The following is a 24,486-nucleotide window of genomic DNA, read 5'->3' as shown; positions in this document are numbered from 1 at the left end:
TTGCTTAGCTGTTAAGCACTGAAAATAGGCCAGGTATCATCATGCGCCATATCACAGTTACTGGACTAACTGCGTTTGAGTGCTCTGCCTCTCAGGCCTCAAGCAGTAATTGTTCTTGGGACAGAAAAAACGATTTTCCTAATTAGACTGGGACCTGGCTGCTGTCCCCTGTGTATCAACCGTGATTACCTCAGCAGGCCTGACTTAGCCTCACACCCTGCTGTTCTGCTCCCTCCAGGAGCAATGACAGTAGTCCCCACTGGCCGGACAGCCTTCTTAAAGCAAAATAAAATACTTTTTAGAACAAAAGCAGTTAAGAATAAAACAGACTAGACATGTGTCTAGCATAGCAGGTGTTCAACTATCTTCCGCATGGGGATCCTGGTAGGGCTAAGCTTCCTGTAGAAGCCCCCCAGCCTCAGACCTCTAGGTTCTGGCTGGTACAGTCTGTTGCCTTAACGCACAAGCCATTTTTCTCCCCCACCTGTAAGAAAGGAGTCCTTTGCTGGTTAGTCACCTGTCACCTACCTCGAGACCAAGTACTTTTACTGTTATAGTTCTGTGATCTGTTAGTTCCCAGCCTTGGCAGAATAAGGCTTGCAACTTGTTGGAGACAGAATGTAAGATCATTGAAGCTGATAACTTTGTCCATTGTCTTTCAAGTGTGTGCTTGGGTGTCCTTTTCTAGGACCATTGTCGTCATCTTATTTGTTCTTCCCACAGGCTCCAATTAAGCTAGATCAGTGCATTCATGCAGGAAAGTCTTGTATCCCAATACACAATAACTTCTGTTCACTGACCAGGGCACATACAGTGTTAGTTAAATTGTCACATCTCTGTATTAGAGTATTACTTAGCAACTCCACAACCATGGGGTCCAAGATTGGATGTCTCTTATATCAATATTCTGATTCAGCAAAATGCATTCACAATGCTGTAGAAGCCTTTACAGTAAGGGCTAAATCAGCCCTGCTGCGATTGATGTAGTGGTCATTGATTTAGTGGGTCTGGTGAAGACACAATAAGTCGATGCGAGAGCACTCTCCCGTCGACTTCAGTACTCCATGACCCCGAGAGGCAGAAACTGTCGACGGCAGAGCGTCTCCCATCGACATAGCATGGTGTAGACACTGCTGTAAGTCGATATAAGCTACGTCGACTTAAGTTCTTCTTCGAGTGCTTGCTCATATCAATTCCAACTAGTGTGTGTGTGCTGCGTGCATGGCCATTGGAGAATTTTTACCCTAGCAACGCCAGGTGGGTCAGCTGTGGAGCCCCCTGGAGTGGCGCCTTCATGGCGCTCGATATAGACCCCAGCTGACCCACCTCAGTTCCTTCTTACCGCCCGTGGTGGTCGTTAGAACTGTGGAGTCCTGCTTCACTTGCACTCCACTCTCCCTAGTGTATTCCTAATAGTTAATAGTTGATAGTTTATAGTTATAGTTGGTTTACTTAGTGTTAGTGGGGTTGGGAGGTCTTTCCCCTCCTCCCCGATTCTTCTCTCGGGCTCATGCCCAAGGCTCCGGGATTCAAGCCCCGTGGTTCCTGCTCTCAGCCCATGCCAACGGGCGACCCCCATGACTCTTGCCTGACGTATCTGGGGGAGTCTCATCAAGCAGAAAAGTGCAGGATCTGCAAAGGGTTTCGTCCCCGGACTAAGAAGGAGCGGGCCTTTCATTTAAAACAGCTCCTCTTAGCCCTCAGCCTCCTGCAGCGCACCAAGATCCAGCACCTAGCGCCTCGGTGCACAGTGCCCCGGCAGCAGCAGTAGGAGCGGCACCATGGTTGGACTCTGATCGAGACCCACGGCACTGATGTTCCCCGGCACTGCAACTGACATCATCGGCCCGGCACTGCTCCCATTCTCCTGGCCAGAAGTGGCACCAGAAGCCGGAAATGGGTGGCCCGCCTCCACAGAGACCAGCCTCCCTGGAACTGCCTGTGGAGATGCGTCCCAGAAGGGAGCATCTAGGAGCACAGCCTACGGCCTTGGCACCATTGACTCCAGCCCCAAGGGGAGAGCCGTTGAGTCCAGTACCGCTGGACTCCCCAACACGCAGCGTGGTTGAGGTCCAGTTGCCGTCTACCCTGGATACTTTTGTGGCTGCAAGGGATCTTATTGGCATGACGGCATTGGCATCCCCTCAGCCACACTCCAAGGCCCTGGTGCCTCTACGCGTGGCACCATTCCGGGGCAAGCAGGCCCTAATCCACCTGTCGGCACAGTCGATTGAGCCATGGCATCGATCCTGCTCCCGCCGCCGCTCTCAGTCCCACCGCTGCTCGCAATCCCGGCGCCGCTCTCCTTCGCGGCGCTGGTCGTACTCGTGGTGCCAGTTGTACTCACAGTGCCGCTCTGATTCCCATCGCCGGTCGCGGCACTGCTCTGCTCGCCGGTCGTCGTCGAGGAGCAGATCCCGGACCCGATGCCACTCTCAACACCGATCATCATCTAGGCCCAGATCTAGATCCAGGCGCCGTTCCAGGTCTCAGTACCACTCCCCAGCATCGTGGCACCGTTCCCTGTTGCCTCATCGATGTGACCCGATGCAGATATGCTCAGCACCACCGTGGCCCTCACGTTCTGCTTCTCGCTCTTCGGGATCGGAGGCGGGTTCGCATTTTTCAGACCGCAGCCATTTGGACCATAGCTGCCTGGAGTCAGGAGCTGGGCCTTAGCAGGGGCAGCGGCAGGGTCCCGCTCAGGGGCCCACTCAATGGCCATTCTGGACGTCCTGGGCGTACCACCAGGCCCAGGGTACTCCGTCTGGGGCTTCCCGATCAGCCCCGTCCGAGCCGCAAGTGCCAGAGGCTACCGCCAGTCGGCCCGCCCCGGGGGGCATGAAGACTGTGACGGCTTCTCTCCCCACTACAGGACCTCCTTCAACACCGAATCCTGGTCCGGGCCCCGAGGTCAGTGGCACAGAACAGCTGGCCCCAGCTCCACAAGAGGCCCTAGGTGACCCTCTTCCTCCCGTGGCTGCCGACTCCTCCTCACCCGATGAGGTGGTGGCAGGCACTGCGATCTCAGGTCCCCCTCCAATAGACCTCCGTGCCCACCAGGACCTCCTGCGCGGGGTGGCACGGAATATGAACCTACAGGCGGAGGACGTGGTAGAGGTGGAGAACTCCATGGTGGATATTCTGACTGTGGAAGCTCCATCAAAGGTGACCCTGCCCCTTATTTGGACCATCCAAACTAACGCCAGGACAATCTGGCAGACACATCCCCCCCGACTGCTAAGGGGGTGGAGTGGAAATACTTTGTCCCCTCGAAGGGCTATGATTATCTGTTCACCAACCCACAGCCCTGTTCGCTCGTGGTTGCGTCCGTGCACGAAAAGGAATGGCATGGCCAGCAGGCCCCAGCGCCCAAATCAAAGAACGCCAAGCGCCTTGATTTGTTTGGGCTCAAAGTTTATTCTTCAGGGGGACTTCAGCTCAGGATCGCTAATCAGCAGGGGCACCTGAATTGTTATAATTTTAACTCCTGGAACTCCATGCTAATGTTTAAGGAGTTAGTACCTCCTGAGTCCAGAGAGGAGTTTGGGGCTTTGGTGGATGAGGGCAAAACAGTGACATGGACCTTGTTGCAGGCCTCGCTGGATGCTGCGGACTCTGCCACATGTACTTTGTCCTCAGGGATCACGATGAGGTGTATCTCCTGGCTACAAGCCTCTGGCCTGCCACCGGAGCTTCAGCAAACACTGCAGGACCTCCCCTTTTGATGGAGAGGGCCTGTTCTCGGAAAAGACCGACTCAAGGCTACATAGCCTTAAGGATTCAAGGGCGACAATGAAGTCCCTGGGCCTGCACACACGGGCTACCCAGCAGAAACCCTTCAAACCCCAGCAGCCGCAACAACGCTCCTATCCTCCTCCTCGGCCGAGGCAGGATTTCTATAGGAGCGGGGATGTAATGGCAGGAGGAAGCCCTCCAACCTTCGTCGGGCTCAAAACAGGCCTTTTGAAGGGACCCCCAAGGACGGTGTCCTGGACCTCGTTCAGGATCCTACTCCACCTTTCTTGAATCATTTATCCCATTTCCACTGTGCTTGGTCTCAGCTAACCACAGACCGCTGGGTCCTCCACACGGTGGAAGCAGGATACTGTCTCCAATTCTCTTCCTCCCCGCCCTCCCACCCACCTTCTCCGTCCCTCTTCAGGGACCCTTCTCACGAGCAACTCCTTATTCAGGAGTTTCAGACGCTCCTCGCCATGGGGGCGATCAAGGAGGTTCCTAATCCCCAAGGCAAAGGGCAGGCTTCAGCCCATTCTGGACCTGCACGGACTCAACAAGTTCATGGTAAAGTTGAAGTTCCGCATGGTGGTCTTGGGCACCATTATACCTTCCCTGGAGACTGGTACGCTGCCCTCGACATGAAGGATGCGTATTTCCACATAGCGATTCATCTGGTGCACAGACGTTTCCTCCGCTTTGTGGTCAAACGCAAACACTATCAGTTCACGGCCCTCCCCTTCGGTCTCTCCATGGCCCCCCGAGTGTTCACCAAATGTATGGCCATCATGGCGGCCTTCCTTCTTCGACAGTGGGTGCAGGTATATCCTTACCTTGACGATTGGCTTTTCCGGGGACACACCAGAGAACAGGTGCAGTCCCACCTCCGCTTGGTCACGGACACGTTTCTTCGGTTGGGCCTCCTCCTCAATGTGGCAAAGTCGACCCTAGAGCCAACCCAGAGAATAGAATTCATCGGGGTGGTTCTGGACTCCATGCAGGCAAAGCCCTCCTGCCAGATGATCATTTCCAGGCTATAGTGGGCCTTGTCCGGAGCCTTCAGCGCTTCCCAACCTTGTCGGCAAGAAGTTGCCTGAGTCTTCTTGGCCACATAGCTTCCTGTATATACGTGACCAGCCACGCCAGACTTTGACTCCACCCGTTACAAGCCTGGCTAGCATCAGTCTATCGTCCAGGTCGAGACAGCCTGAACTTGGTGGTCACCATCCTGGAGCGGGTGCTGGCCTCCCTCCGCTGGTGGCTAAATCCCCAGGTGGTATGCGAAGGAGTCCCTTTTCACAGCCCGCAGCCCTCCTTGTCCCTGGTCATGGACGCATCAGCCCTGGGACGGGGCGCCCACCTCAGGGACCTTCAGATGCAGGGCCTATGGCCTCCGTCTGCGCCCTCCTTTCATATCAATGTTCGGGAGCTGATGGCGGTGCACCTTGCCTGTCAAGCTTTCCAGGAGCAGCTGTAGGGTCATTGTGTGGTGGTCCTCACAGACAACACCACGACCATGTTCTAGATCAACAAACAAGGAGGGGCCCGCTTCTCCCCCCTCTGTCAGGAGGCCGTTCAACTGTGGGAATTCTGCATAGCCCACTCCATTCACCTGGTGGCGTCCTTTCTACCTGGGGTCCAGAACATGCTGGCGGACCATCTGAGCAGGTCCTTCCGCTCCCATGAGTGGTTGCTTCAACCAGCTGTCATCCACCCCATCTTCCAAAGGTGGGGGTTTCCCCAGGTCGACCTGTTTGCCTCCCACAGCAATCGGAAATGCCCAGCTTTCTGCTCCCTCCAAGCTCCCCGGGCTCTCGGATGCCTTCCTGCTCCCATGTATGGGTCAACTATTTTACGCCTTCCCCCCGATCCCCCTTGTACACAAGGTCCTGCTCAAGGTGCACAGGGACAGGGCGCAAGTGATTCTGTGGCTCTGGCATGGCTCAGGCAGCATTGGTACACCACGCTATTGCAGCTCTCTGTGGACGCTCCAGTCCCATTGCCTCTTTTTCCTGACCTGATTACTCAGGATCACGGTCGCCTCTCCCATCCTGACCTACTATCGCTCCACCTCACTGCATGGATGCTATGTGGCTAAACCCTTCAGAGCTTCTCTGTTCGAAATCTGTGCAGCAAGTACTGATGGGCAGCAGGAAGCCCTCCACTCAAGCCATATATATGGCTAAGTGGAAGTGGTTTTCATGCTGGTGCGCTCAGCGCAACATGCCCCCTCTCCAGGCGCCCGTGCCTCTAATTTTGGAGTATCTCCTGGACCTAAAACAGCAGGGCCTGGCGGCATCCTCTGTCAGAGTTCACCCTGCGGCCATCTCGGCTTTTCACCCGGGTGTGGATGGCTGCTCTGTCTTCGCCAATCCCATGGTTGGCAGGTTTCTCAAGGGCCTGGACCGTCTTTACCCCCAGGTTCGACAGCCAGTCCCCATGTGGGACCTTAACTTGGTCCTTTCCAGACTCAAGGGCCCCCCCCCGTTCGAGCAGCTGGCCATCTGCTCCCACCACTACCTCTCCTGGAAAACGGCTTTCCTTGTCGCTATCACGTTGGCGCGGCGTGGTCTCCGAGCTGAGAGCCCTTACCTCGGAACCACCTTACACAATCTTCCATAAAGATAAGGTGCAGCTTTGGCCTCACCCAGCCTTTCTTCCCAAGGTGATGTCGGCCTTCCATATCAGCCAGGACATTTTTCTCCCGTTTTTTTATCCAAAACCGCACAGGGTGTTGCTAGGGTAAAAATTCTCCAGCCGTGCACCTGGCGCACGCACACCTAATTGGAATGGATGTGAGCAACACATCTCGAAGAACAACAGTTACAAAGGTGAGTAACCGTTTTTTATGTATCATTCGTAACTTAACTAGTGTAACTAAGATTGACTTATCTCGTTAGTGGAGACCAGGCCTGACTCTCCACTCTCCATGGGCTGATGACCCAGAAATCTCCTCTACTGTGGGGAAACTAAGAGGAGGCTTACAGTCTAGAAGATGTCTCCCCATGTTCTTGAGAGCACAACTCCAGTGTTTCAGGGCAGCCAGAGGAGGCCTATTGACAGTGTAGAGAATAAATCCCTTCTCTCTCTTCAACTAGCATTGGCATGGAAGGGATGTTCTGGTGGATGGAGAGGGGAATAAAGAGACAGAAAAGGAAAAAAGATGCAAGAAAACACAACTCCATGTTCTGTAGATTTTATTTCAATGTTACTGATGCATGTTTTCAGATGTAATTCCTGTGAAGTGCTGAGGGAGAGGAAAGGAAAAGTGCTGTGAGGGTGGATGGGAGAGTGGCTCACCTTGCATGCTGGCAGTGCTGAATGAGACCTTGGATCCAGAAGAGGAACAGTAGCACCAAGATGAGTTGGTGATGAAGAGGTTGTGGGAAGCCCACAGTAGCCATGGGAGTGTGCCGATGGCAGGGAACTTATCCCTAGTTCCCAGTGCCTTCTATTGTCAGAAGCTTGCCACAAATGGATGAACGGATCTTACTGGTATATATTGGGAGAGCTCTCTGCCCCCCTCTTTTTCAGACACTTGCTACTTTGCCAGTTAGAAGTGGTGTTAGCTCCTACATAGACAGTTTCCTCCCTGGTGCCCGTACAGAAAAGCTGAAACCCACTGATCTGTATTTTCCTTGAGAGGTTGGGCAGTAGAGACCCACGTATCAAGAGGGGCAGGAGGAATCACCACATGATGGCATCATCTTTTCTCTGCTCCAGAATGGAGGCTTCTCTGAAGTCCTGAGCATCCATGTCAGGTGGAGGTTATCTCACACTGGTGAAGGAAGAATAGCAGCAATGAGGCTGGAGGGGCCAAAACATCAGAGGTCCTGATGGGATGTGCTACCCAGATCAGACGCCATGGTGGAGCAGCCCATAAAGCCACCCATCCAGATCAGCATCAAGGCACACTTGGTTATGCACTTTGCTTGCACTGCCAGAGCCTGTAAGGTGCCTGTGTAGCAGGTAATAGAAGATTTCAGTCTCCAGGATTGTCAGGCCAGCTTTCTTCATCAGTACTAAATTCACAACAACAAAAATTAATTAAATAATTGTGCAGACTTTTTGCCCGTATGTATTTAACATAAGCAAGTTGCTATGATGATGAGAAATCAGAAAATAAATGTGGGGAGAGAAATTTTTGATACTTAAAACTAATTTCTTTTTAAGGAGACAAACACGTTTTTCAGTCATCAAGAAGCTGCACATAGTGTGATTGAAACAACATTGAGGAAAATTAGAGGCCTTGCAAGCCTTGGGGGAAATATGCTTTCTGCTGTAAAGTAATTGTCACAGAAATTATGGAAATGTTACACTAGTGATGATTTGTTTAATACAGCTTGGCTTGATTCCGCCATTGGTGAATTGAAACAGATGTGTTGCTTTAGTACGGTATGTACTATGGAGTCATATGGGCAGTCTGCATTGGAGGATGTGAACGACCTCTTTCATCAACAGGAAAACTAGTCTCTGGCTGTTCTTGAATAGCTTCAAATTTCTGGATGTGGTGCTGAGTCCTGGTGTGAAAGAGCTAATTTACTAACCCCATAATCTGGACACACACTGGCTGTCTCAGTTTGGGGACTGAGATGAGCTGCATGTATAGTGCATTCTGTCAGATTCAGACTAATAGATCTTAAGTTTTCCATTGAGCGTTGACTGTTTTAGCTACCCCACTTTTCGGCGATCATGCACTCTTGACACCTGTGTTGGAAGCCTTTGGAAAGAAGTGGCAATTGGCACCACATGTATACTTGCTCATAGCATCAAACAGATCAGGGCTGTTTAAAGATCAGTGGGCTCAACCCCATACCAGTTCCTTTTCCATCACTAAAGAGAGAGGTCTCTGAAGTGTCAGGCTCCTCCTCCTTTTCTCTTCCTCGCTGTATTAGGGCTTGCTATGTAGTTAAATTGTTTTCTTATTTATTCTTGGTTACTTTTAATTTTTTGTGTAAATCAAACTAATATAGTGTTAGGGTCCATATTGTGGACCACTCAGTTTTCCCCCTTCCACGTTATCTGGTCAGTTTCACTAACAGCTTTGTTTGAACTAGGGACCAATCCACCATGTCAGGTCCCAAATGAGTCTAAGAAGCCTTAGGAATGGTTCCAGAGTGTTTTTGGGATTTTGAGTCGGAGCTGCACAAGAAAAAGAAGCATTCCCACTGTTCCAAGAGGTCATTGAGATCTCACTGGGAAGCAAGGAAGCGCAGACTATAGGGATCTGGTGAGGGTTTTGCTTAGAATGTGAGCTTAGCCTCAAGGGAGATTAATCTTAGTGTCAGCTGCTTTGGTTCCAGCTCGGCCTCCTCTTTCAGTGCAGGGTGCAGTATTGGATGCAGGAGGGGAATTCCTGCCTTCACTCATCAAGGCAGTCCACCTGCTTTTCTCCATGTCTCTCTCCCTCCAACATGCTAGGAAATGGCAAGAAAAATGGTTGGACCAGCTTGGGGAGAAGCACTAAGAGCTTCACTGTTGGAATCAATCTTATCGGTGACCCACTGGTGCATTGTTAGGCTTGCAACCACTGTGATGATCCACTGTTGATTTGGTGGTGGATATGGAGAGTGGTCTGCTGGGGAGGCCATCACCTGGCTGTGAAGATGGGTAACAGAGCTGGGAGGGCACAGAAAAAGAATTGGGATACCCTCGCACTCTCCATTAACACTCCCTCATCTCTTTGCTGCAGCCTTCACAATCATTTTGCTTGCTTTCTGCAAGCAGCTCCCAGTGTCCCTGCTTCTCAGGCTACATAATAAGTTTCCAAGAATGTCACTCTTTGTATCCTTTGAAGCCTAAAATGACTGAGGCAGTGTGAAGTGATGGCAACAGCGACAAGCATGGTTGAGAGCTCTCTCTGTTCAGAATATCACGAGATTGAATCATGACTGGGTTTCATGATCTGTTATTGTCCAGTTTTTAAATTCTCAGCCATTTTGGCCCTATGAATTGCCCAGCTACAATAAGGCATGTATCTATGCTATGCCAAGAGTCCTGGACCATTGTGATATCAGAGGTAACTCAACCAATCATCTCCTTTACAGCTAATTTGTGTGCAACAGTTTCATTGGTTGTAGAGGAAGACTGCACAGATGGTGGATAACTTGACCAGCTGCTGCCATACCAGTGCTCCCAACTACTATCCACACAAATCAACACAACTCTTCTAACACATGCATACCCAGACACACACAAAAAATCCAGCACACACAATAACTCCAAACCTCACTCTGAAGCCTAGAATATCTGTGGAGTCATAATGAAGCAGTGGAAACAGAGCTCTTTTTGTTTAGAATATCACCAGGTTCAATCATCCGTGGGATTTAGTCTGTTCTGTCCAGTTTTTAAGTTCTCAGCCATTTTTGGCTTTTTTACACATTACTTTACAAACTACATTCGTGCAACAGCACAGGCTTTCAACTTCTAGTATGAAGATATGGATGACAGGCCAGGCAACCTAGACCCGCTAATGAACCCCTATTTCTATCATCACATATGGACAGTGAGTCACAGCTGCCCCACCCCTCTGAATTTAGCCTGGGACATATCATAATGGAGAAGAAATTTTGGTTTTTCTCTTTCCTCCTCCTAAGGAAATCAGCTGATCAAGTTTGCTTGAACTCTGTGTATGTGTATGGGATTAGACAACACATAGACTCACCCACCTCGGGGGAGTGATCAAGTTTGGAAAGCTGTGAATGTTTCAGAAAGTTGTTATGGACTGAAAATTGGGGGTTAGAATAGAAACTGTTAGACAAGCTGAACTATAGTGGTTATTTCTGCTAGCAGATAAAATCTGTTAGTTTTATGGCTTGTCTCTAAAGTGCTGATTGTAGTAGTTTTCCTTGAACACAAGGTAAAACAAAACAGGGCAGAAGTTACTGCAACACTTCTCCCTTTTGAGCTGGTTGCCATAGCAGTTGGGATCTTTTATTGCTCTATATTTATTTTTTATACACGGTTCCTTTTTATTAAGAGGCAATATATATATAATATAGGACTCTTGTCTATTGCTTTGAAAATATTTATCGTGGTGGTTTTGTTCTGCAGAGGACCATTTCGGAGACCATCACAAAGCAGTTAAGGAAAGATGGGAGATAGCTTGTGCTCAGATTTAAAACAGATGCATCTTTTCCAACATCTAATTTACATTTACTGCACATTACATTGATTTTACATTACAGGCCATGGCAAAAGCTGGTTTCTGTCAATAGTGAGCCTAATTGTGCTCTCAGTTACATCTGTACAAGCCTATTGAAATCATTGAAGGTTACACAGATGTAACTGAGGGCAGGATTTGGCCCATTATGTGCTGGAGGTAGTTTGTTTTAGGGACTGGACAGAAACGCCACTAAAGATAGCTAACCAGAAAAACTCTATCCTGTTAAGCAATGACTGATAGGCTGTTAATCTAACCATTTATGTAGACTATGCATTTTGTTGCAGCAAGTGTACATTCAGGCAACAGTCAACACAATGTATCACTTTACCAGCTACAATCCTAACCTTAACAAGGATTCAATTTACTATACAGCAGTTTTAATTTAGTACAGGGAATCACATTAAATGAACCATATTAAAGACCTAATTAGAGGGCAGCCACATTAAAGTGAAAAGGAAAATCTGTTTTCCATCAGCTTGATAGAACACAAAACAGATTTGTGTAGCTCTATGTTATCCTATAGTGTGTTAATCAGATACAAGGTGTGACGGAAGCCAGTGACAAAGGGGACCCCTGATAGGGAACAGGCATGCTCTGATAATAGGCCAGTTAACGCTTCATAATGTTTCTGTGGTTCAATAGTAAACAAAGCTGGATGTAGGACTTCAAAAAGGATGGCACATTCCATGCAGAATCAAACCATACATCTTCCATGACACTCCAGGATTTATGGAAACCGAATGCTTAAGATAGTGATGTCTAGGGGGCTCAGAGGAGAATAAAATCAACCTCTAAGCACTCCTCTCATTATATAACTAAACTTGCAGCATTTGAAAAACATCAGAGAGACAGACTTCACCCCTGCTTACCCAATGGTCTGATATTCAAGAAGACTGACAGACTTCACTTAGAACATCCTAGTGGCTGTTGGTTTGTGCCATAACCTTCATAGTTTTTGTATTTCATTTCTGAGGGAATTCACTGGGTAAAGAAGATGCCCTTCAAGTAAAGAAGGCTTTTAATGGCTCAAAATTAATCCCTTCAAGGACATTGTAGACACTAGGACTATTGGGTTTGCAGGGAGTTGCTTTTCCTTGATATTTATTTTAGTTTGTTACCTATTTTCTTCTTTAGTTCTAGTTTTATGGTACTGAATTTTCTCTCTAAATGATCATAACGGTCCCTTCTGGCTTTAAAATCTATGACCACTGCCCAACGCGGATCCTAGACAAAATGGACCTTTGCTCTTATCTGGTATGGTAATTCCAAGTCAATAGACTTAAACTGATTTTGAAAATATTAGAAAATATTAGAAAAGCACCAAAATTACCTGAGGGCAGGTGGGGAAAAGTGGGGTTTAGATGATTAAAAAACGCACACAGTTCACCCAAGAAACAACAAAATCCATGCCAATTTAATTCACCAGTTATCTGCCAGCTTTTGTCTACTCTGAGGTTTAAAGAGGAGTATATAGGGTAGCATGTAGTTCATCTCATGGAACTTGTTGCAATACATGTGGAGTGTTGAACTTCTTCTGAAAGAAGCATACCAAGAGATTATAATGTTCTTTTTTTACTACAATAAGGGGGTAGTCAGGGTTGGGGGAATTTAAATTGATGATATCTTTAGGATGATTAATAAAAGTCCACATGTTCCCCTGTTACATCTTATAAATGGCATGGTGAATTCAGTCAGCTCAGATGATAGTGTGGAATTGAACTAAAAAATCATGCAAGTGAGTCTCCCCAAAGATCAATGTTCTTTAGAAGGCATTAGATTTTTCTATGTGCACCCTGCTAAATCTGCAATTGGGAACTTAGGAGCAATGGTGATGGCTGTTGGGACCTTTTGAAAGTAAACAAGCCAGTGTAAAAAGTATTCAACTCTCCTACAAATTAATCTGATTTGCTATTTGTTTAGTTTTTCCCCTTCTTGTAATCATCGTTTCTGGGAATAGTTTTCTTGGGATTTACAGAATGGTCTCTGGCAGTTACAAGGTGTTTCTCTAAAGCTTGAAAGGAACCTAAGCATGCTGAGGGCTGACATAATAGATAGCCCACGCAGACACAGCAAAGGAAATGTTTCCAAGATGCTGGTCAGATGTCATCACTGAAAGTTACACCCTTTCATTTTTCACAGGTCAGTTTATAAATCTTCTTAGAGATGAGTTTACCTTTTCCAAGGAGTTTATTTTTCACTGCTAGTTCTAGTTTTTCTTTTAATTAAAAGTGAGAGGGGGGCGAGAAGGAAGAACTCAGCCCAGCCCAGTGCTCGTTCACCTAAGTATGTGGCATTTTTATGCAGCGATCAGGAGTTCAGGTTGCAGTCTTGGGGTCTCATGATTGAGGCCATCAGGGACTGCAAGTGTTTTGAGATCCCGCCTGGTGACCACAGTGCTATATGCACACAAAGCCATGTGAGAGACCTGGGTTGAAATCCTGATCTCTTGCTCCCCAAGTGGAGGAGAATTCCAGTGTGGTTAGTTTACATGCAGACTCAGATAAAAATCTTAGATGTATATTTTACAAATTGCAAATTTGCACCACAGATATGTCCGTAGAGGCTAATGCAGGCAGGTGCTTGTATTGATGTTGTATTAGAATGGAAAGTCCATGTCCGGCCTCATACCAAGAGAAACAAACTGCCATTCTTCCAAGTAAAACAAAGGTCTAACCTCTCAATTTCCAGTGGAATAATGGTTCTGATGTTGCACAGTGGTAAACTCCCCATGAAGCCTCAGAGGCTCAAGGTAAGTTGATTGGTTGTTTTCAGAGAGCCACCTGATGTGGCGGAAGGAACACGTCTCTTCTCTTAGGGTATGTCTACATAGCAAAGAAAAACCCACTGCTGGCCCATGCCAGCCGATGCAGGGCTCGGGCAGTGGGGCTGTTTCATTGCTGTGTAGACTTCTGGGCTCAGGCTGGAGCCCGAGCTCTGGGACCCTCCCACCTCGCAGGCATAGGCCAGCAGCGGGTGTCTAATTGCTGTAGACGTACCCTTAGAGACTGATCCAGCACCTATTGAAATCAGTGAATCAGGCTGTTAGAGTGTGGAGAGGACTCATTAGGACATGCTTCCATTTCGGAGAAGGAATGTCATGCAATATTATTTATCATCTTCTTTTATTGCTGCATGTATGTTGCAGTTGACAGGCCTCTGTTAAGATGGGTGCTAACCACTGTGTATCATTTAGACTCTGCTGTGAACCTGTGCACAGATGTGATAGCTGGCTTTGGAAATGCGCACACACATTTCTTGAGTCTGCCACGAGGCCTCTCTTTCCAGTAGTGTTAGCAAGTTTCAGCTTGCGGTTTATCACTGAAGAATGACCACAGACGCGATCTGTCCCAATTTGGATTTAGCTTAGCTACTATGATTTCTTTTTCCAGACCAGAAGAAGAACTCTTCAGCTCAAAAGCTTGTACCTTCCACCAATAGAAGTTGGTCCAATAATAGATACACCGCTACCTCGATATAATGCGACCCGATATAACACGAATTCGGATATAACGTGGTAAAGCAGTGCTCCGGGGGCGCGGGGCTGCGCACTCCGGTGGATCAAAGCAAGTTCAGTATAACAGTTTCACCTATAACGCGGTAAGATTTTTTTGGCTCCCGAAGACAGCGTTATATCGAGGTAGAGGTGTATTACCTCATCTACTTTGTCTCTCACAAACATGTTGGCATTGAAAGGGCACTTGTAAAGCCAGCTTTACACTGTAGGGGAAGACGTGTACAAGACTGTTCTGTTGCTTCCTCTAAACCAGCACTATCTTGCAGCTAACTTCAGCATCGGTAGACTGTCACTTTTTTGTAATCCTCCTGTGTAGCCAGCTTTGGGAATCATATTACTATTGTGAGGAAATCAAGTTTTACTAGGCTTTTCATTAAATAATCTAGAGATGATCGTGAATCTTAGCTCAGAATCTGAACACACCAAACTTCAAAAAAATTTTGAACCAGATCCAAATTTAATAACTGACCTTCAGTTCCATAAAGGGCTGCTCTTAAACTTCCAAACTTGAAGTTCAGTTCAGGCTTGAACTTTGTATCTTGGACTCATCTTCTAGAATCAGTATTGCTGTTTGTTTTTGTTGGACACCCAGTATTAAACATAGAAAGCAGTTGTACAGTGAGGCCACAGATTGCAAATGAGTCTTAAATTATTGGAATAGACTCCAGGGATGCTAAACAGAAAATTGCTTACAAATTAGGGTGCAGCAAAATATGTATTGGTAATTTTTATCAAAATCTTTTGAACCTCTATTTGTTTTCCAGTAATTAACTCCCTTCTAGTCAATTTTAAACAGGAACACTGAGCAAATATGCCCTATACATTTTTATTATAATAATCACAAAAATCTCCATTGCAATTGGCATGACTGGCTCCTTGTCAGCAGGTTAATCAAAAACTGTGAAGACTGAACTGTCTTGCTCCTAAACAAGGTTCTTTCACATGGTGCAATGAGGGTTAAGGGAAACTTGTACTGCTGCCACCTGTGCTGTACCTGCTGTGGAGAAAGAGAATAATAATATATGATGTCACGCTGCCTGGAATGATTTATGACCGTGTGCGCCAACCTCAGAGCAAACTGTCAAAAAGCAGGGCAGACCCCCCCAAAACTGGTGGTATGTTTTATAATTAGATTTCACCAACCCAGTAACAAATGTGACCCTCCTGGATCACTGTAACAGTCTTACCATGGAGTCACACACAGTCCCCTTGGGCACTCCAGTCCATCTTGCCACCCAGTCAATCTGGACTTAGTGATAAATGGTCATTTATACCACAAAATATTCAGGTTGCTTCCAGTCCCAGGAGACCAGTCACTTACCCCATTTCAATTTGTACCTTAGATTTCACACCAAAGACAACACCGGGAGCCAATCCTCTGGTAAACTAAGGATTTATTAACTAGGAAAAAGAAATGTGTTGTTTTCAGGTTAAAGCAGGCAACCTATAAGCACAAATGAGTCTCGTTCCAAAAGTTGACAGAGATGTTGTAATCTGTCCATTTTAGTGTTAACCCACGTTGAGCCTGGGGATCTCTGCTTTTGTTTCTTAGCTCCAGCCTTTATAAGAATCCAAATAGCAAAGAGAACCATTTCTTCTTGTGAGCATCTTTATATGTCCTTCCTCCAAAGTTCAAACCTATGAGTGATAAATGAAGGCCGGGGGCAGCTTCCTTTTATGGACACCCAGCCAGTTAGTATAATATTCCTCTTAGTAGCTGTTCTCTACTTGCTTTACCTGTAAAGGATTTAACAAGCCCACAGGTAAAAGGAAAGGAGCGGGTACCTGACCAAAAGAGCCAATGGGAGGGCTAGAACTTTTTAAAAATGGGAAAAAACTTCCCTTTGTCTGTATGTTGTGGTTCTCCGGGGAAGAAGGGAACAGGGCGGCAATTAGGCTGTGAGAAGCTTTAAGCCAGGTATGAAAAACGGTCATTGCTTATCTGAAACCCCAGATATGTAAAGTATCAGGGGGTAGCCGTGTTAGTCTGTATCTACAAAAACAACAAGGAGTCTGGTGGCACCTTAAAGACTAACAGATTTATTTGGGCATAAGCTTTCGTGGGTAAAAACCTCACTTCTTCGGATGCATAGAGTGAAAGTTACAGATGCAGGCATTATATACTGACACATGGAGAGGAGGGAGTTACTTCGCAAGTAGAGAACCAGTGTTGACAGGGCCAATTCAATCAGGGTGGATGTAGTCCACTCCCAATAATAGATGAGGAGGTGTCAATTCCAGCAGAGGAAAAGCTGCTTCTGTAATGAGCCAGCCAAATATGTAAGTAAATTAGGGAATGTCTAGGAAGATGAGATTAGGTTTATTTCTATTTATTTCTTATTGGCTTGTGGACTCCTCTGTGCTAACCCCAGGTGCTTTTGTTTTGCTTGTAACTTTTAAGCTGAACCTCAAGAGAACTATCTTGATGCTTAATTTTTGTAATAATTTTTTTTTGTCTAGCAAAAAGTCTAAGTTCCAGATGTATTTTTCCTTTTTGTTTTTACCCTTTTTAAGGACAGGATTGGATTTTTGGTGTCCTAAGAGGTTTGTGCGTATGTTGTTTAATTATCTGGGGGGAGAGGTAGATACGCTGGACGGTAGGGATAGGGTCCAGAGTGACCTAGACAAATTGGAGGATTGGGCCAAAAGAAATCTGATGAGGTTCAACAAGGACAAGTGCAGAGTCCTGCATTTAGGAAGAAAGAATCCTATGCACCGCTATAGGCTGGGGACTGACTGGCTAAGCAGCAGTTCTGCAGAAAAGGACCTGGGGATTACAGTGGACGAGAAGCTGGATATGAGTCAGCAGTGTGCCCTCATTGTCAAGAAGGCGAACGGCATATTGGGCTATATTAGTAGGAGCATTGCCAGCAGATTGAGGGAAGTGATTATTCCCCTCTATTCGACACTGGTGAGGCCACACCTGGAGTACTGGGTCCAGTTTTGGTCCCCCCCCACTACAGAAGGGATGTGGACAAATTGGAGAGAGTCCAGTGGAGGGCAACGAAAATGATTAGGGGACTGGGGCACATGACTTATGAGGAGAGGCTTAGGGAACTGGGGTTATTTAGTCTACAGAAGAGAAGAGTGAGGGGGGATTTGATAGCAGCCTTCAACTACCTGAAGGGGGGTTCCAAAGAAGATGGAGCTAGGCTGTTCTCAATGGTGGCAGATGACAGAACAAGGAGCAATGGTATCAAGTTGCAGTGGGGGTGGTCTAGGTTGGATATCAGGAAACACTATTTCACTAGGAGGGTGGTGAAGCACTGGAATGGGTTACCTAGGGAGGTGGTGGAATCTCCTTCCTTAGAGGTTAAGGCCCGGATTGACAAAGCCTTGGCTGGGATGATTTAGTTGGTGTTGGTCCTGCTTTGAGCAGGGGATTGGACTAGATGACCTTGTGAGGTCTCTTCCAACCCTAATATTCTGTGATTCTAACAGCTGATTTCCTTTGTTTTCTTTCTCCGCTCTTCCTGGGGGGCGGGGGGGGGGGAGCGGAGGGGAGAGGGTGAAAGGACTTGAGGGTACACCACAGGGAGGAATTCCCAAGTGCTCCTTCCTGGGTCCAAAGGGGTTTTTTGCACTTGGGTGGTGGCAGCATCTACCCATCCAAGGCCAGAGAGAAGCTGTAACCTTGGGAGTTTAATACAAGCCTGGAGTCGCCAGTATTAATTTTTTAAATCCTTGCGGAGCCCCCACCTTCTGCACTTGAAGTGCCAGAGTGGGGAATCAGCCTTGACACTATGGGACAAGGGCTCCTGCATGCAACTTCTCCATGGGTAGATGGTGCAATCAACGAAGTTTTTCTACAGTGGCCCATTTAGTCTTGATAGTCCTTTTTGGTGGATGGGGAGCCCCTCTTCATGCCTAGGTTCACAAGTTCAGAGTAGGCATTTTTACAGTTGTAAAGCTATCTTATAGCATGGGATTCAGACATAAAAGTAAGATTAATGCATGCAGCAACATACAAGCATTTTATAGAGACTAAACACATTCTTACAAGTCTAACACTTATCTTGAACAATAATATATAGGTGAGCTGGTCTGGTTTCCAGCTATGAATTTGTCAGTGCTCAGCTGATGCCTACAGACTTGGCAAGAGCTGGCACCTGGTTTGCTAATGTGTCACATGATACTTGCAACATGTTGCTTTATACAGTCAATGCACCGTCAAGTTAAACAAAGGACTTCAGTCTCCAAGACTGTCAAGCTTGTGTCTTTCACTAACATAAAGTTCACTCGCATTTACCTACAAAAACCTGCTTGGCATTTTTTACAGGAATATGATGAGGAGTGGGCTAAGAAGATCCAGAGTGAGAAATTCCGATGGCACAACTCTCAGTGGCTGGAGATGGTAGAGTCTCGACAGATGGACGAGAGTGAGCAGTACCTGTATGGGGATGACTGCATTGAGCCCTACATCCATGAAGGGGATATTCTAGAAAGACCTGACCTTTATTATAATTCAGGTAAGATGATAGAATATATTCAGCATGTGTCCACACCTCCTGTTTTAACATATCCGTACATAGGACCAGATTCTCAGCTGATTGATTGCAGTGTAGCTGTGGTGACTTACACTAGCTGGGTATGGTTATGTTACCTCATGTTATGTTGTAGTGTGTGTTGCATTATTGCGGAACTCTGAACAGCACATTCATGATCTGGCAGATCTTTACAGGAGCTCTTGAAAATGTAGTGGAGAGTAGGAGAAATAGGCTATCTACTTCACACTAGCTTATTCAGCAGGCTCATACATATGTGCGTAAAACTGCCCCGATCTTATAGAATTATAGAAACCTAGAACTGGAAGGGACCTCGATGAGTCATCTAGTCTAGTCCCCTGCACTCAAGGCAGGCCTAAGTATTATCTAGACCATCCCTGACAGGTGTTTGTCCAACCTGCTCTTAAAAATCCCCAATGATGGAGATTCCACAACCTCCCTTGGCAATTTATTCCAGTGCTTAACCACCCTGACAGGAAGTTTTTTCTTAATGTCCAACCTAAACCGCCCTTGTTGCAATTTAAGCCCATTGCTTCTTGTCCTATCCTCAGAGGTTAAGAAAAACAATTTTTCTCCCCCCTCCTTGTAACAACCTTTTACGCACTTGAAAACTGTTATCATGTCCCCTCTCAGTCTTCTCTTCTCCAGACTAAACAAACCCAATTTTTTCAATCTTCCCTCATAGGTCATGTTTTCTAGACCTTTAATCATTTTTATTGCTCTTCTCTGGACTTTCTCCAATTTGTCCACATCTTTCCTGAAATGTGACGCCCAGAACTGGACACAACACTCCAGTTGAGGCCTAATCAGCGCAGAGTAGAGCAGAAGAATTACTTCTCATGTCTTGCTTACAATATACTCCTGCTAATACATCCCAGAATGTTTACTTTTTTTGCAATAGCATTACACTGTTGACTCATATTTAGCTTGTGATCCACTGTGACTCCCAGATCCCTTTCCGCAGTACTCCTTCCTAGGCAGTCATTTCCCATTTTGTATGTGTGCAACTGATTGTTCCTTCCTAAGTGGAGTACTTTGCATTTGTCCTTTTTGAATTTCATCCTATTTACTTCAGACCATTTCTCCAGTTTGTCCAGATCATTTTGAATTTTAATCCTATCCTCCAAAGCACTTGCAACCCCTCCCAGCTTGGTATCATCCACAAACTTTATAAGTGTATTCTCTATGCCATTATCTAAATCATTGCTGAAGATATTGAACAGAACCGGACCCAGAACTAATCCCTGCAGGACCCCACTCGTTATGCCCTTCCAGCATGACTGTGAACCACTGATGATTACTCTCTGGGAACAATTTTCAAACCAGTTATGCACCCACCTTATAGTAGCTCCATCTAGGTTGCATTTCCCTAGTTTATTTATGAGAAGATCATGCAAGACAGTATCAAAAGCCTTACTAAAGTCAAGATATACTACATCTACTGCTTCCCCCCCATCCACAAGGCTTGTTACCCTGTCAAAGAAAGCTATCAGGTTGGTTTGACACGATTTGTTCTTGACAAATCCATGCTGACTGTTATCACCTTATTATCTTCTAGGTGTTTGCAAATTGATTGCTTTATTTGCTCCATTATCTTTAGGGGTACAGAAGTTAAGCTGACTGGTCTGTAATTTCCCGGGTTGTCCTTATTTCCCTTTTTATATATGGGCACTATATTTGCCCTTTTCCAGTCTTCTGGAATCTCTCCCGTCTTCCATGACTTTTCAAAGATAATCACTAATGGCTCTGATATCTCCTCAGTCAACTCCTTGAGTATTCTAGGATGCATTTCATCTGGCCCTGGTGATTTGAAGACATCTAACGTAATTTTTTACTTGTTCTTTCCCTATTTTAGACTCTGATCCTATCTCATTTTCACTGGCATTCACTATGTTGGATGTCCAATCACCATCAATCTTCTTGTTGAAAACCAAAACAAAGTCATTAAGCACCTCTGCCATTTCCACATTTTCTGTTATGCCTCACACCCTCTTCTTGTGCCTATAGCTGGTTTGCTTTGCAAATGAAACCAAATAAGTTTTTATCCCTGTTAACCTCCTGGAGCAATGCAGCTATGGGAGTTGAAGCTGGATTCTGTTTTGCCTTGTGTGTCAGTTAAGATCCAACTATGACGTATTTGTTTCTGAGGGTGATGTAAGACTTAAAAAGAACCCATCTGGATGTGCAGATCCCTGCTTTGCTGGCAGCCAGAAAAATCATATTTTGACTTCAGGATCTGAAGAAGAGCTTTGTGTAAACTCTAAAGCTTGTTTCCAACAGAAGTTGATCCAATAAAAGATATTACCTCACCCCCTCTCATTTGTCTAATATCCTGTGACCAACACAGCTACAACACTGCAAATAACTGATTTGATATAAATGTCCTACACAGAGAATATATCCTAGGGATTCCTGTGGTTTCCTTCTGAGTAAAACCTTGCTTAAAAGCTATCTTTTTACACTTTCTGGTTTCCATTTTTTATAATTTTTTCCTTAAGAAAAAGTATTTTGTCACTTGAAAATTAGAGTGGCTGTGGTCACAAAAAATGATGTAAAAGTGGCACCTTCTTACTCAATAGACCTGGTCCCTATGTGTATGCAGTCAGAGGTTTTAAAGAAAAAATAAGTGCTTTCTAATTTTTACTCATATCAGTAATGCCCAGCCAAAAGTTCTGGGAGATTAAACGGACTCTCTTCTGTCTCGTGCATCACTAAAGATTTTGCAGTTGCAGTTTAGTTAGAAACACAGGAATTGCTGGACTGGATCTGACCAGTCCATCCAGTCCAGTGTGCTGTCTCCAGTGATGGCTATTGCCAGCTGGTTCAGAAGAAGGTGCAAGACACCCTGCAGGAGGCAGTTTTAGAGTAACTTTCCCACAGGAGAAGTTTCTTCCTAACCCTGTTTAGTTAGAGGCTGGCTAACACCCTGGAGCCTGAAGATTTATATCCCTGAAAAAGCTCTTGCAGGGAGGGGAAGCCTGGTTATCTTACCTTCTATATAAATATGCAGTCCTTTGCTGATGATGCATGAGCTCAGTTTGGGTTTCAGATCACAAGAAGAATTTGCAAGAAGGGTAACAATTTAAAAGACAACCCAAAAACCTTTCTGTTGTAAACTGGATACATTTTATCTGAAGTTATTGAGAAAATAAATATCGAAGCCCCCAATGCCAGTTTTATGGTAACTTTCAAAGTATGTCAGCACTATATTGTGCTGATGTACAGAGTTGATGATATATGTTAGCCATAGCAATATTCATGCTTTATAGATTTTTTTTTTTCCTTTTTGAACACTTTATCTAATTGCACTGAACCTATATGACAAACTCTTTGAGCAATTCATAGGACAGGGCTCGGCAACCTTTGGCACGCAGCCCGCCAGGGTAAGCACCCTCCCATTGGCCACGGCTCGCCGCTCCAGGCCAAAGGGGGCTGCGGGAAGCAGCCTGAGCCGAGGGATGTGCTGGCCACCGCTTCCCGTCGCCCCCATTGGCCTGGAGCGGCGAGTGGGAACCACGATCGGCCGAACCTGCGGACGCAGCAGGTAAACAAACCGGCCTGGCCCGCCAGGGTGCTTACCCTGGCAGGCCGCACGCCAAAGGTTGCCGATCCCTGATAGGATGTTACAAGGATCTCTTATTATAGCAAAGCTTTTTGTACTTTGCATGCCCGTTGTAATCTCCCCTTTCCAGAGTTTTATAATAGACCTTTGCTTGTCTCAGTGGATCATTTCTTTTCCCGGTAACATGACTTAAGGACAGTGTGTGACCAGTAACTTTGAATTTCCTTAAAAACAAAACAAAAAACCACACACCTTAGCACCTTAGAGACTAACAAATTTATTTGGGCATAAGCTTTCGTGGGCTAGAACCCACTTCATCGGATGCATGAAGTGAAAAATACAGGAGCAGGTATAAATACATGAAAGGATGGGGGTTGCTTTACCGAGTGTGAGGTCAGTCTAACAAGATAAATCAATTAACAGCAGGATACCAAGGGAGGAAAAATAACTTTTGAAGTTGTAAGAGAGTGACCCATTACAGACAGTTGACAAGAAGGTGTGAGTAACAGTAGGGAGAAATTAGTATTGGGGAAATTAAGTTTAGGTTTTGTAATGACCCAACCGCTCCCAGTTTTTATTCAGGCCTAATCTGATGGTATCCAGTTTTCAAATTAATTCCAGTTCTGCAGCTTCACGTTGAAGTCTGTTTTTGAAGTTTTTTTGTTGAAGAATTGCCACTTTTAGGTCGGTTATTGAGTGACCAGAGAGATTGAAGTGTTCTCCTACTGGTTTTTGAACGTTATGATTCCTGATGTCAGATTTGTGTCCATTTATTCTTTTGCGTAGAGACTGTTCGGTTTGGCCAATGTACATGGCAGAGGGGCATTGCTGGCACATATCACATTGGTAGATGTGCAGGTGAACGAGCCCCAGATAGTGTGGCTGATGTGGTTAGGTCCTATGATGGTGTCCCTTGAATAGATACGTGGACAGAGTTGGCACCGTAGTTTGTAGCAGGGTTTGGTTTCTGGGTTGGCGTTTTTGTTGTGTGGTGTGTAGTTGCTGGTGAGTATTTGCTTCAGGTTGGGGGGCTGTCTGTAGGTGAGGACTGGCCTGTCTCCCAAGGTCTGTGAAAGTGAGGGATCGTCCTGCAAGATAGGTTGTAGATCCTTGATGATGCGCTGGAGAGGTTTTAGTTAGGGGCTGTAGGTGACGGCTAGTGACGTTCTGTTACTTTCTTTGTTGGGCCTGTCTTGTAGTAGGTGACTTCTTGGTACCCTTCTGGCTCTGTCAATCTGTTTCTTCACTTCACCAGATGGGTATTGCAGTTTTAAGAACGCTTGATAGAGATTCTGTAGGTGTTTGTCTCTGTCTGAGGGATCGGAGCAAATGCGGTTGTATCTTAGAGCTTGGCTGTAGACAATGGATCATGTGATGTGGTCTGGATGAAAGCTGGAGGCGTGTAGGTAAGTATAGTGGTCAGTAGGTTTCTGGTATGGGGTGGTGTAAGGGGACGAGAGCTGAGGAAGCGTTGTTCTAAGTCAGCCATAAAAATGTTGGCATACTGAGGGGCCATGCGGGTACCCATAGCTGTCCCGCTGACTTGAAGGTATAAATTGTCCCCAAATCTGAAATAGTTGTGGGTGAGAACAATTTCCTGGCTTTCAATCATTCGTGTTACAGACGTAACATTATTTGAACAAAGATTTTTGTGTTGGAATTGATGTTTGACCAGGGGAGGAAGGGCAGATTTCCAATTATATGTTCTGCAGATGTTTGAGAAGTCTTGGTTGTTTTTTTTAAGATAGAAGAGTAAGTGATTATATTCAAAATACATATTCACTTTTCAGTTTCCTTCTGGCAAGGGCCACTAAGGGTGTGTTCTTGAACTCTGTTAAATTTATATTTTTGAAATGTGGTCAACGTACACACAGTATAACTTTGAAAAGACTATGGATTATTATACCAACTGGAATCTTTTTTTGCAGTTATATAGATTTCTGAAGGACTATTTGTTCATAAGTTCAAAAATCAAAACTTCATTCGGTCAGAACCAGCTTAT

At 45.9% G+C, this 24,486-nt stretch overlaps 1 protein-coding gene across 3 annotated transcripts in view; it reads left to right on the top strand.

Moving 5' to 3' along the window:
* The window catches only part of KIFAP3 (kinesin associated protein 3), a 146,419-nt gene that overhangs the window by 65,272 nt on the left and 56,661 nt on the right, over positions 1 to 24,486 (top strand). For all 3 annotated transcript variants that reach the window (XM_065409644.1, XM_065409645.1, XM_065409647.1), the window contains one exon: positions 18,697 to 18,886. In XM_065409644.1, the coding sequence (XP_065265716.1) occupies positions 18,697 to 18,886 (190 nt within the window). The remainder of the gene's footprint in view (positions 1 to 18,696; positions 18,887 to 24,486) is intronic.

This window comes from Emys orbicularis, chromosome 8, assembly GCF_028017835.1.
Source record: "Emys orbicularis isolate rEmyOrb1 chromosome 8, rEmyOrb1.hap1, whole genome shotgun sequence".
In the NCBI taxonomy this organism is placed as follows: domain Eukaryota; kingdom Metazoa; phylum Chordata; order Testudines; family Emydidae; genus Emys; species Emys orbicularis.
The sequence above is the reverse complement of the archived record's forward strand: the minus strand, read 5'-3'. Positions and strand labels throughout refer to the sequence as shown.